At 33.5% G+C, this 14,059-nt stretch overlaps 2 protein-coding genes across 2 annotated transcripts; both read right to left on the bottom strand.

The window, feature by feature from the left end:
- Positions 1–1,580: 1,580 nt before the first annotated feature.
- Positions 1,581–2,480, bottom strand: LOC109009124. The gene is made up of 3 exons (XM_018989498.1): positions 2,134–2,480; positions 1,937–1,988; positions 1,581–1,586 (listed from the first exon to the last, which is right to left on the bottom strand). Exons 1-3 carry the CDS (start codon positions 2,478–2,480, stop codon positions 1,581–1,583), a joined length of 405 nt encoding a protein of 134 aa, XP_018845043.1.
- A 1,999-nt stretch (positions 2,481–4,479) lies between these two features.
- On the bottom strand, positions 4,480–13,987 carry LOC109009388 (diacylglycerol O-acyltransferase 1-like). The gene is made up of 16 exons (XM_018989851.2): positions 13,347–13,987; positions 12,244–12,324; positions 11,957–12,030; positions 11,750–11,825; positions 11,468–11,535; positions 10,923–11,046; positions 9,792–9,890; positions 8,720–8,821; positions 8,486–8,622; positions 7,911–7,992; positions 7,779–7,799; positions 7,291–7,353; positions 6,376–6,423; positions 5,248–5,310; positions 5,041–5,094; positions 4,480–4,917 (listed from the first exon to the last, which is right to left on the bottom strand). Exons 1-16 carry the CDS (start codon positions 13,776–13,778, stop codon positions 4,813–4,815), a joined length of 1,629 nt encoding a protein of 542 aa, XP_018845396.1. The 5' UTR covers positions 13,779–13,987; the 3' UTR covers positions 4,480–4,812.
- Between the last annotated feature and the right edge of the window lie 72 nt (positions 13,988–14,059).

Raw genomic sequence — 14,059 nt, 5'->3', positions numbered from 1 at the left:
AATGAATTTGAAGCTTTGGACTTTATGGATAAATATAGAGATATGGTATGAAAGCTATGCTTATGGTAAGTAAGTATATGAGTTTATATGACTTGAAAGGAGGGGGTATTGTTTACTTGTTTTATTGTATAAACTAAAACTAAATTAAATCGTCTTTTTTCAAGTAGAGGAATGATCAGCCTCAGGCCCTCAACTAATAAATGAAAGTTCAGTTTCTGAAATTGATGGGTTGGAGTTTAGAATCTAGATTGAACTGATTATAATTGATTTTAAGTTTTTTTTTTAATTATTTAATTATTTATTATTATTATTATTACGAAAGGGTGATAGGACATTAGTCGAAATAGGGATTTTCTTCGGTTGCCTAACCGAATTAAATAGCCAATTATGAACAGACACATCTGGGTTTTATTTCAGATGAGATGAAGTAAAATATGAAATTTTTTGAATTAAAATAAGATGAGATAGTTTGTAAAAAAATATATGTTTAGATAGTGAGATGAGATGAGATGAGATGATTTTAAAATTTTGAGATTTGAAAAAAGTGGGATCCCACTGTATTTATAGTGTATCTAAATCCTTGAGATTTTATACTATTCATGGCAGATTGCACTGTTTATTTACTGTTTTGAATTATATACTATCAGTTTTATACTGTTTATTTAAGTAGATATTTTCAAAACTTAAAAGATAAAATACAATGTTTAGGCAAAACTTTGAAATCATACAACCCAAATGAGATGATTTGTCTATCCAAAGGGGCTATTGTCAGTGTGATTTTTGAACAATGTGACTCTACATGAACATTTTGTGCTTACTATATGCACTAATTAAACCTTGCAATTTCAGCCAAACAATTAAGGTTTGGTTATGCAAATTCAAACTATCTCATCTCATTTTATATAATTATTATAATTTTTTTAAATTTTCAAATAAAATATAATAAACAATTCAATTTTTTTAAATTTTAAAATAAAAATAATATTAAAAAATAATATTATAATAATACTTTATTCAATTTTCAATAAAACATTTCATTTCATTTGAACTGTATAACTAAAAGAAGCCTAGAAAATATCTCAATTTAATCAGCTTCAAAATGATAAATTTATTGGTGATAATTTGGAGTTCCTATTGTATGCCTATTTGTACCCATTTTGTTGTCAATGAATTTATCATTACACTCCGAAAGAAAAGTTAAAACGAGTAAATTGAACAACATTTTTGAGATGAGACTATGGCCTGTTTGGATAGTGAAAGAGTTTCATCTCATTTGATCATTATAATATTTTTAAATTTTTACATAAAAAATAATTTAACTTTTTTAAATCTTAAAATAATAATAATAACATTAAAAAATAATATTCTAATAATATTTCCCTCTCAACTCATCTCACTGTCCTATCCAGCTAAAACTACCCCCATCACTCTTCAAAAAAAGGACTGAAGATAAGAGTGTACACACGTAATTGGGTACGAGGATGTCTGTCTAAGACCAAAATAAATCCAAAAGCCCCTCTATTAGTTAAGATAACTAAAGCCTCTCCATCTCCATAAACAGAGGCAAAGCATATCTAATGCTACATCTGTGGTAATCAGTAGTTAGTATTGACAACAAAATCGAAATTTTCTCTAATGTTTTGACCAAATAATACAAAGCAAAGACAACATTGTCCAAAGATCTTGCGAGTAGACAGTTCGAATTATTAGATCAATATAATGTTCATGTCGTTTTAAAATTGGACAATCTAATTTACTCAGACTCCCAACAAATTTCTTATGGCCAATTCAAGGACTAAACACAGGCTTTTACTTTCACATTGCTTATATTCATTCACTTTTGCATATCAATCCCAACACATAGAAACATACACTAACAGAGAAGGCTTTTCCAAATTGGTATTCATAAATAAATTGCATAATATACAAACCATACCCAACCGAAAAAGGCAAAAGTCCCAACATTTGGAATCCATAAAACCTCATACCTATAAATATACCCAACATTCCATTCAAAGACATACACAGTACACCAAGTCGAATTGAACAGCCTTAGAAAACAAGACAAGCACCCAAAACCTGCAAAAGAAATTTCTTCTTTCTTACTACCACCCCCCCAAAACCCTGGAGTACCTGTCCTTAAGCCACCTAAAGGTCTTTCTCAGCGACCCTTTGACCTTCCCTTCCACCGTATATACCTTATAGCTAGCGACCCTCCTCTTCCTCTGCAACTCCGGATCATTGAAACTCCAGCTATTCGAGATCGACCCATTTGTGTACTTTCCCTTCTTGAACTTGGCATCATTTCCGACCTGGGTTTGGTTTGTTTGCGCCGAGGTTGCGTATGAAGCACTGTAGCACCTGAGATCTTGCATACTGTTGAACCCAGATGTAGTGGGTCCCACCCCACCACCACCACCACCGTAGCTCTCCATCTGCATCCTTCCATTTGCAACCGATTTGGATCTGAAATCTTCCATGGTTTTGGTTTCCCCAATGGATCTGTTTTTCTTTTGTATCTCTGAAAACCTTTTTAAAAAACTATTGTCTTCAGAGAATGGAAGTTCGGAACATCGGCCTATTCTTGCGATGGATTCGGTAGGAGGCGCTGACTACAATTCTGTCAGCGTCGGTGGTGATGATAGCAATGAAACAAGAGAAAGACAAGAAAAGATAGAAAGTGAAAGGCTTTTTTATTTATATTTATTTGCTGCCAGGAACACCTACGCGTAGAACTGGAAGGACCAGTGAGATTTAACCACGTAATACGTGCCACGTGATCATTTTAAGTGGGAATGGGATGTATTAACCATACATTGAAAGACCCACCTTCTGAAACATAGATATCATTTTTCATGTAATTGCAACAAAAAAATTGGATTGGAGGGGATGGTTTTAAAATCAATTTCAGATCATATATACATGTGAACTATGACCTAAATTTTGTAATTAAATGCGTACGTTACTCCGAATATATCCTAATTTAAAAGTATTGTATAGGGTCATAATAATTAAAGTACCAATTTTTTTTATTTTAAAAAAGAAAATAGTTATGTAATATAATTTACTTAAGAGAAATATTTTAGCTCTCAAATTCGGGATTTAAAAAATGTCCGAATGATTTTTTTTTATTTAATGATTAAAAAAATATTTTTTAATAATATTATAAATTTTTTTATTTTTTTAAAAATATTTATGATGATTAAAAAAATAAATAAAAAATAAAATAAAATATACTATTCAATAGCCTAATTCGAAACACTTTTTCAGTGGTTATGGCTTAACTCTTTGTTTGGCTCGCTTGTTTTTAGAGATAAAATGAGATAAAATGAGATTAAAGATAAAAAATTAAATAAAAAATTGTTAGAATATATTTTTTAATATCATTTTTATTTTAAAATTTGAAAAAATTAGAATTATTTATTTTATTTTATATTAAAAATTAAAAAAATTATAATAATAAAATTAGATGATATATTTTTAAAAAACAAAGGTGACCCAAAAGGTAAAAGCTTTCTGGTAGGAGTCAAAAGTTGAGGCTACTTCCGAAAGCATCGATATCAACTTTGAAAAAAGTAGCAACAGTAGTCACTAAATAACGCACTCGAGGGCCATGGAAAATGGAGGTACGATTGGGAAAGAAAAGTCAAATCAAAATGATCAAACAAGTAGCACTCAACTCAACAGATTGTAATTCAAACTTCAATTTTTTTATTTTTATTTTTGATTTTTACCTCAATTACTCAGACAGACTACCCTGCTACAAGTAAATTCTCAAGAAATTGGTTTCGATTTCGATTTACAGATTGTTTGTGTTTTTATTTTATTTTATTTTTTACATCATATTTTGATCTCAAAAGGTCCATTTTTGCATTCTATGTTGGAAAAAAGAGTGGTGGAGTTAAGTTATTTCTAGGGGAGAGCATTAATTAACAAAAATTTTATGTAGTTATTTTTATATATTTTTTACGCAATTCATTAATGTGATTGGCTGCATCATTTTAATTTAATATAAAATAACTATATTGACCAATCACATCAATGAAATACGTAAAAAATATACAAAAGTGATTGCCTATAACAGAACTTGTATTAGAATAGTACTAGATATAATTATAAATTGTATAAATATTGCGCACTCTTTTTGAAAAATATATCAATCTATTAAAATATTAATTTTTTTTTATATAAATTTCATATTTATTCAATTTTTTTTAAAAGGAATAAACGACACTTGCACAACCTATAACTACAAATATCATTTCTATATTTTTCCTTCCAACCCCCTTAAATTACCACTTCCTTACAAGTTGCCCCCTCCTTTAAGATCCAACCATTATGATATTGGCAGGTCCTATTTTTCATCCATCTAATGATCAAATCTTAAATGTTCAAGCAGTGAAACCTAGAATTTCCGATTATCTAGGTTTCATGTTTAGGCATTTCTAAAAGTACTAAAAATAGAGAAGGCAGAAGACATACATAAACCTTAGACTATCAAAATTTTCCAATCTGAATCATTTATATTGTGAACAAATTAAGTCAGTACTACAATTGTGGCACTAATTATTGCTAGAGCATTGAGCATCAAAATTGCACCTAGACCAATTCAATTTATCAGGACTTCATTCAGGAGGAACAAGTATATGGCACATGACGAAATGGCCCCGGCATGGAAGCAGAAATGAATGAATGAAATCAAACCCGGATCAGTGGGATGCTGCATGAAAAATCATGTTACCCTTGGGAAAACAATGGAAGCACCATATCTACAGCAACTTTACTTCCAGAGTGAAAGGGTTAGTTGATAGTTTATTCAGTCTGCCCTTTTCGGTTCATCAAGTCGTGGTAGTATAGAAGCACACACATGGGTTGACCCAGAATACAGAAAATGAACCAGAAGATCATATTTCCCACCTGGTAAAAAAGATTAGCACAAACCAGGGAAATATTAATGTAGTAAACCAATTTGAATGGCATAAGAAATTCAGTGCTGCGTAAGGTTGAATAAAATTATTATGCGTGAAAACTGATACGTACCATGGAGTTTCTGAACTTATTTTGCAGGTAATTAGTGATCAGAACCAAGGGAACCTATTGACAAGGAACGACAATTATCATTAACCTCATGTCCAGATATAATCTTTGCTGTAATAAATAGCACATGTCTAACTATGAAAACTGCAATCAATATTCTTCTTTTTTCGGGTGTAGGATAATTCTGGAAAAAGGTCAAAATTTTTTTACCTGAAACATAATGCCAATAAAAGCCCACAGCTTGAACATATGGCAAGGAACAGCAATGCACAACTGCAGAGGAATAAAACAAAATTAAGTTCCAACATAAGTAGACATGCTTGAAGCACTACATTTTTGAAACAACAAATCATTTAAGGATTTAGATTGAGGCAGCTATATAAGCATAACTTCTCTTTTTTTTATAGGTATAACAGTATAACGGTAAATTTTGATTACTTTTTCTATAAAAGGCTTCTTTGACCATGAAGAGAGAGAGCATGAACGTATATAGATGGGCAAAGCCAACATGGAAAGTCACATTCAAATGACTTTGAAGTTGTGGTTCTTGTGGCAGATCACCCTGAGGTACATTCTAGCTCCAACATTTTGGCTACCGCAATTTCTATATGTGAACGGTCATATTTTATTTTTTGATAAGTAAGATGTGAACGGTCATATTGTGACAATGCAACATCATTCCATCCTTCTCTCTCATTCAATGCCACTATTTTTATCGTTGATCTACTCCTTTCTCAAAACATGTTTTTTTATAAATACACCAATATAAATCTGACAAACCAAACGAGAAATATAGGATAAGTGCTCCCTTGAAGATTGTGGTCGATGTCAGGATCTGTATTACTACCAGATGCTTGCTATTAGACACACAGCAAAATTTCTGACTATAGATTTACTGGATAAAAGCAGCTCTCTTGGTTTGGCATGCAATATCCTATTATGGTTTTTGATGCGTTTATGGTATGACCTACCTCAAATTTATGCCTAACCAATGAGTCACAATATCATGTACAGCTCCAACCTTCCCCTCCCTCTTCCTTTTTTCCATGAACATAAAACTCTAGAAAACATAAATTTACACCAAAGACTTGACCTTTGGGTGTGCACTACTTTAAGGAAAAGTTTTGTTCTTACGCAGCCCAAAAAATATAAACATCAAAGACAGGAGCAAAACCCTAATCATCCCTTGAATAAACTAGCTGACAACTGTGGTAAATTGTAATATATAAAGAATAAAGAACATGTTCCATTCAGCTTCTACTACCACAAGGGGCTGAAAGATAGAATTGTCATTGGAAACACAAACTAGGAACAAATGGAAACAAAAGGCATCGTTACCTCATGGAATATGGCAGACACAAGGAAGGCGATTAGACTGGCCACTCCCTGAATTACAAACAAATGAGAACAAGATTATTGAGTCATTAAAGGTGGGACCGAGCCAACTAAATTAATCTGAAGAATGTTATTAAAGCCTTGGCCATAAACAATATTGCCAATGAAGCCAATGATTTTCATAATTTCATTCCAAGGTCACTATCTCTATTGAAGTTGAGAAGAACTGAGGTCGGAATATAAACATTCTTAATTATTTTTAAGCATTAACAAATCTGTATAATTATAATTTAATTATGTGAATATAAAGGACATGCTAAAGTTTTTTTTTTATGAGGAATCCCAGAGACCATGGAAACACGTCTTTAACCAAGTTAAACCCTGGACCCGTGTAATGAGTACTCATCACACGCTTAGGTAAATCATCGGCTTTTCACCAAACGTGGCCCCTAGAAAATGTTTGCACCCAAGGGTTCAAATCTTAGACTTGGAGGGAGAATACCTCTAGGACTTAGCCCTTACCAATTGAGCCAACCCTTGTGGGTTATTAGAAGATGTTAATGTTAAAAGAAAAAAGATCAACAATGAAGGCTAATTCACATTAAAGGATTATTCTATAGACTTCCTTGAAAGAAATAACTGGGAAAATGTGGGGGAACTGATAACATGATCAACCACATCTGATGGAATGCCATTGTGGTAACTAGAAGTGAAACTGTGCATCTCCTTAGCTTGGGCACATAACAGAGCTACTATCATATATTTCCTTAAACAACTCTTGTACAATATATTGTGATAAAAAAATTTATGAGGATGACATACATTAAACCCAACGTGGGGTTTAATGTATTAACAAGCACACTAAAAAAGATGCATTAATCTACCACCGCTTACAATCTTTGGTGAGATTGGTATTACCTTAGATATCCCATTCCGTATGCATGGAAAATAGATATGGCGAACCATCCATTTATGAACAGGCTGAAATGAAAATAAACATGATCAGTAATACAGTTCCTTTTCTTTAGTGTGCTTGTACATTCGGAAGCCAGTATCATAACCTCAGTCAAAAAATAATGAAACAGAAAATACAAAATCACTTGCAAATAGTTCCTCCCATGAATGTACCGTTTCTACATCATCCAAACGCTACAATCTTTTTGTCTATCATAGAATATGTAACATGAATTCAAGTATTAGTTCAGTTTCTTTCCTTCAAGTCAAATACCATACTGCCCTAAATATGAAATCAAAACAAGAGCATCATGACTTGGTATAGAACTCAAGATCTAAAGCCTATTGGGGTGCACATAGTAGAATAGAAAGAAGAGCCCAATAAAGAAAAATGTGATAACCTACCTAAGAAACTAATCACGCAAAATCTAAATTTGAGAAAAGAAACTTACCATATTCCACATTCTCCAATACTGATGACAGCCGCAGAATCCCAAGATTTATGCAACAAACACAATGTTGTCAGCATAGCATGTTGAAAAAATGACCCCCAAGGGCTACATATTGCAAGATATAAGACCTACCTCTTCAACTGTTTTAGCATTCCACCAATCTTTGTAAAACTCACGATCACCAAATCGAAGAAGTTCAGCCAGTATATTTAACCTAAAAAATTGCAGCCCACGCCTAAGCATTTGATTATATCAAAATAACATGATTCTCAGAAGTAAAAAGCTTCTATATGTGTAAATCTTGTCTTGATTTTGAAGTAAGGCATATAAAAGAGGGAAGACATATTTCCTCCAAAAAAAAAAAAAGTAATTTCTATGCAAAAAGAGCTGAAAGTCCAGAATTCTCCAATTAATTAGAACAGTTGGAGACCGGCCCCTGAATTACAGAAACTCAATCTATTATATACATAATGCTACAGAAAGAAGCCTAACACTAAGTTCATGAGAAAATTTTCTGCAACAAAATAAAAAGGAGAGAAAAATTATCCAGAGTGATTACCGCAAAATACTATAAATTTATGCAATAACTCAGTCTTTATCACATAGCTAAACCAAAAGGTCAAGTGAAAATATTCATAATTACTGGAAAAAGTTTTTAAAAGATTATAAGAAATATATGCCTCCGGAAAAAAAGAGAGTAGACACACCAGAGGTGAAAGAAGCAGTAGAACATGCAAAGCCACACGTATAAATTTGGCACTGACAGCTTCAAAACCCTCTCTATGGCATATAAAAGGTTCCCTTTCAAGGGGTGCTGTGAATTCTTGACAATAGGATTGATATACTGCAGCATTATACCAATGAATTCAAGTCAGATCATCTCCACCATATGTTCTAACGAACAAGGAAATCTAGTTTTTCAATTACAAACAGAAACTTACCTGTTCTATTATGAACCCCATGACTCCTGTAAATATTATCAACTTCAAAAATTGACGAACCACCCAACCCTTTCGAATGCCTGGCGTACGAGGATAGCATGGCTACAGTGACAATACATCAATATGAAGGTCAAAGAACACCAATTCAAATTCACGAGAACTTCAAACACTCAGAAAACAAAGACATACTTTAGAACTAGAGAATTTCTTACAATTGCAAATACAGAAACAAATTTATGGAGAAATCACTTGACTATACCCAATTATAGAAGGTGAAATACTGTGAACATTTGCTAGCCTAGAACTCTAAGCTAAACCTGAGAATTGACCCAAACCAACGCACAAACTTGATTGTTGGTTGATCTAGGTTCAAAAATTTGATAACCAATTTCAAAATGGTTTGTATTTCAGTCAAAGTGTCTCGTTAACCAAACCCCAGATAACTTACATAACCTCCCTAAAAAATGTGCATATAACAATTCAAATTTAATTGGATTCTTTTTAATGATTTGATCATTTGACTGTCTGATTTCAGAAAGGTCAAGTTTCACAATACAGTACTTGAGTTGTAGGGTCTGTCACATAGAAGATCACTTAAATAGAATCCTAAACATTATAGGGAAAAAAGGGATCAAATAAGATGTGCCATCAATACTACACATAAATTTACTGAAGTCAAGATCAGTACACAAATGCAGCCTTCTCAGCTCACAAACATGCGAAAGTGTGATTTCAAGAAGACAACATGAAATGATGCAGTAAAAACCAAAAGCGTGTCAAACCACAACCCGCTTAAAAATAAAAATAAAAAATCCCATGTGTGGCAGCATCTTAAGATTTGCAGAATGTCAAACAGATCAAACAATGCACGATACCCAGACGCTCAAAGACATCCATACCCATACAACTTGTAGGAGAATTTGAATAACAAAAGAAAATGACTTGTACTGATAGCGCATACTCCAGAAAGTTAGAAGAAAAGTATATATCATGAAAGAGATGTGCTAAAATGGATCAAGCTGAGCATTGGTATACGATGATGAATGCAACAGAAATCATTGAGTGCAATTACCTGGTAACATAAGGTTGGGGCAACCATGAAGTAAGTTAAACTCTTAAAGCTAACATTGTGAGGATAATCTGGATTCAGAGAACTGGGCGGGACATCCTCCTAACATCAAAACAGGCTTCAGTGAATAAAAGAAAATAGACATTCATGCATCACCCATCATAAAGATTTCACAGAGATTACATCCACAACTTGATTTTTATTCTAACGAAGAACACTCATAATGTACATTTGACAAAGTTGCGATGATGTATTTATAAAGGGTTGCTCACATTTTCACTTCATGAACTACCACCCCATTCTCATTTGCGCTTATAAAACTTGAATCCTAAAGTTATCCCTAAAAAATCACCATTAACTTCAATTGAAGTATTTTATAAATATTTCTATAAAAAGAGTTTAGTTTTAATGTTAAGAATATATTTGTCTTCTTACAAATTATATTTTAGTCCTTTTATACACATTTCCATCCACATCAATGATGGTTCTTTTAACAAATGGAATATATATATTGAGAATGGAGTGGTATGGTTTTTTGTTTTAATGAAGAATACTAATAATGTGCTTCTAAGTCTTGATAAAGTGTGATGATGAGTTAATAAATTGTTACTCACATTTTCCCCTCATGAACTGCCATCCCATTCTCGCATGCACTTAGAAACTCTGACTTGGCAAAACTCAAACCCTATAACTACCCATTAAAAATCACTGTTAACTTTAACGGTGATTTAATGTTAAAAGACTGTTTTAATGTTAAGGTTATTTTTGTTTTTTTTAATACATATTTCCGTTCATATTAATGATTTTTTTAACGAATGGAATAATTTAAGCAAGAAAAAAGTGGTAGTTTATGAGAGGAAAATGTAATTAACCTGTTTTTAAAATAAAGGAACCAGTGATTGCTGTGGTGACACTTGTATAGCTTCTGACCAATTTTTCTCAATTACCCAGTTATAAAAAACATATATATAGCATGAAATTTCCTTCACATCAAGTTTCAGAAAGAAACCTAAAGAATTTCATTTAGGCATAAAGATTAACATGATTTGTCTCCTTTGTTCAATCGAATATTTTTCTAGAAGGAAACTTGTCTGTACTAGTTATCTATAAGAATTTCAAGGGAATATCATTTACCTTTTCAATTGATTTGGTAAGTGCTCTCATATCATAGTTTGTGTGTGCATAAGATACCAATTTTAGCCATACAATGCAAGCAAAGAGCATCAGCACAACGCCGGATAAAACAGCAGAGTCACACCTGCATGGTTTAAAGTCATAAATGAATTAAGAAACTTCAACATGTCTCCTTGTCAATGAAGTAACCAAGGAGAATATTTTACATGCACAATTTATTGAATAAAGAAAATAAAAGATACTCTGTGCACTTCCAAGTGTCACCCGTGGTAATGTCTGATGGTGCAGTGTCAGAAGGGGTAGTCTGGATGCTACATAACAACTGGGGTGACAGTTTGGAGGTACAAAGTGTGTTTTTTCTAAACATTAATTCTAAGTAGCAAAAAGTTGAGCATCCATATATCAAAACACGAGTATTATTCTTCAGCATTGTTCAAACGGATATAGTCATACTTTCCAAAAGGGTATTACAAGACTAATAAGTAAATACCAAAATCTAAATGAAATATTAGATAACATGAAACATGAAAGGAAAAAGAAAACACCTCAGTATAACAAAAACTGGGTACAAAACTGAAGCTGTGGTAATGATTAGATGCTGTAAAACGGCAACCTGCAATTATGAAGTAAAAGTCAACTTTTGAGGATACCAGTAGTTCAACTTGTTATTCTCTTGGAAGGATTTCAAATACCAACTCTGCAACTGGCACTATATGAGATTCAACCCCAACTATCCAAATGGTAAAAAGATCTCAAGGCCACAATTAATTTTCATTGTAAAGTAAGAAAGGCTGTTGATTTTCAGCTCTGAAACTTGAATAACTTACAGGTTCAGAGATATACTTCTGTTGCACTAACTTTTCCACTATAAAGGCAGCAAGTGGGAATATCGGGAGGGTAAGACTGCAATAGAAGCATAATGAACGATGCATTCTGGGTCAGATGCTCAATGGACCAGATCAAACCCAAACGAAATGTGCAATAATTAATCCAATGTCAGAGTAGGAATGAAACAAAAGTAAAGGAATCATTACCAACACATAAGAAGGGGCCAATCTCTCAATGATCTCGAACTAAACCAAAAGCCAGTCCTAATTAACCAACCATACTGCAAAGACAGTAATAAGTAGCCATCAAGATTATGGACCCTAAAACAGCATCGGTCCCCTCCCCCCCCAAAAAAATAATTCATATATTTTTTTTAAAACAAAACTTGGCATGATTAAAAAGTGAATGCAGGGGCATGCTCATGTGCTCATGCACAAGTTAACGATGTAACCACCATTCAGTTAAGGTTTCCTAAATTCGGAGAAACACAAACCTTCATAAGATTCTCAATGATTAGTCGGCTGTTTACAGCAACAAGCACTACTATACAGAGATTAAAGAGCCCCGCGTGACTCTGCATGAAAATTAAAACAATAGAATTAGAATTGCATTGCAAAGTTTTAATACAACATGATCTAAACAAAACATAGTTTATTTGTTAACAGCCCCTTGAGAAACGGCATCTCACTCAGTTTACATCCTAAAGCTAATTTTGTATCAATCTAAACATTGCCTGGCGTAACTCCATCACATGAAAATCAAACCACCGCAGAATAGAAGTTAAATAGGCAGTATCAGTTAAAATAAATCAATTACCGACTAAAAGAGCGATTTACATTCATGCCGTTCAATTACCAAAAAACATGGACGAAATTCGATGAAAAAAAACTCAGCTGTTTATTCCAAACACAACTCTGGTTATATTATACTTTACTCGCCTCAGAGTTGAAAAGGAAAAAATTACTGACTTTAACCCAGGCAGTCTAATCTCTGATCAACAATATATGCTTTTAGGGCTCCGTTTGGCCGTTGGAACATGCTGAGATCAACTCAGCTACTCATAAACTGAGATCATTTCAGTCTACTCTTAATACGAATCTAACGTCTAAATACCCAACTCTCCAATCATAGGATGAGTTTGGATACACAAACATATCTCATCTTATCTCATCATTACAACTTTCTCAAATTCACATATAAAAATATAATAAATAATTTCACATTTTCAAATTCTAAAATAAAAATAATACTAAAAAATTATATTTAATAATATTTTATTCAATTTTCAACAAAACATTTCATCTCACCTGAACTCTCTATCCAAACTCACCCTAAACATCACTCAACTTAAAACCTCTTTACATATGAGATTTATAATATTTTTCAACTCGACATATTTTTATGCACGGGATTCATAATATTTTTTAATTTTTTATAAATACATCTAAATTCATCTTAACGTCTAAACACATTTACACTCATCTTACCATAACAATATTCTACCATCTCAACTCACTACTATTTATAAACCACTCAACTCAACTCGACCGCCAAACGGAAACTAAGCAAAAAGCGGATAAAGCAGCTGGACCTTACCTGTTTGAAGATTAAGTCGGAGCTAAGAGGGCTCTCCTTTATTCTCCGATGAGCAGGAGCAGATGGCCGATACGAGAGTTTCGCCGCAGTGAAATCCGTTCCCCGATCCTGAACGTTTGCAATCTTCTCACCTCCGTCGTTTACAGCAGTCGTACCATTTTCCGACTCAATTGCAGCTCCAGTGTGATTCCTGTCGTCCTCGCAGCTCTTCCCTAACAACGAATCTTCGCTGCCGGAGTATGTGACGGATTCTCTAGCCGAGTCATCGGACTCGAAATCCTTCGTCTTGGAAGTACAATCGGAGACTTCCCTGGTAGCGGCGGGGGTAGCGGCAGGCCGTTTCCGAAGATCAGAGCCGGTGTGAGGGATAGTGGTGGTGGTGGTGGTAGCGGCTGTGGTGCTCGTGCTTTCAAGCATATCCGAAATCGCCATTGCAACAGCCGTATGGCGTCGTATAACACAGCGTATTTGTTGCACCGTAGAAATCACGATTAACAATTGCAGAGATGGAACATTAGGAGACAGAGACAGAGACAGAGAGAGGAGATGAAAGACAAAGCGAATACAGTGGAATTGCGAGAGAGAAGTGGGAAATTGCCAATTGGAATGTGATAATGATATGCGGTGGGAGTTGAGTGGCCTTTCTTTTCTGTGTTAGTAAATTAAATAAATAAATAAATAAATAATAAAAACAGAAGGAGGGCGGGCGATGA

This window comes from Juglans regia, chromosome 1 (assembly GCF_001411555.2).
Source record: "Juglans regia cultivar Chandler chromosome 1, Walnut 2.0, whole genome shotgun sequence".
NCBI lineage: Eukaryota > Viridiplantae > Streptophyta > Magnoliopsida > Fagales > Juglandaceae > Juglans > Juglans regia.
Note: the sequence above shows the minus strand (reverse complement) of the source record. Positions and strands in the feature narration are given on the sequence as shown.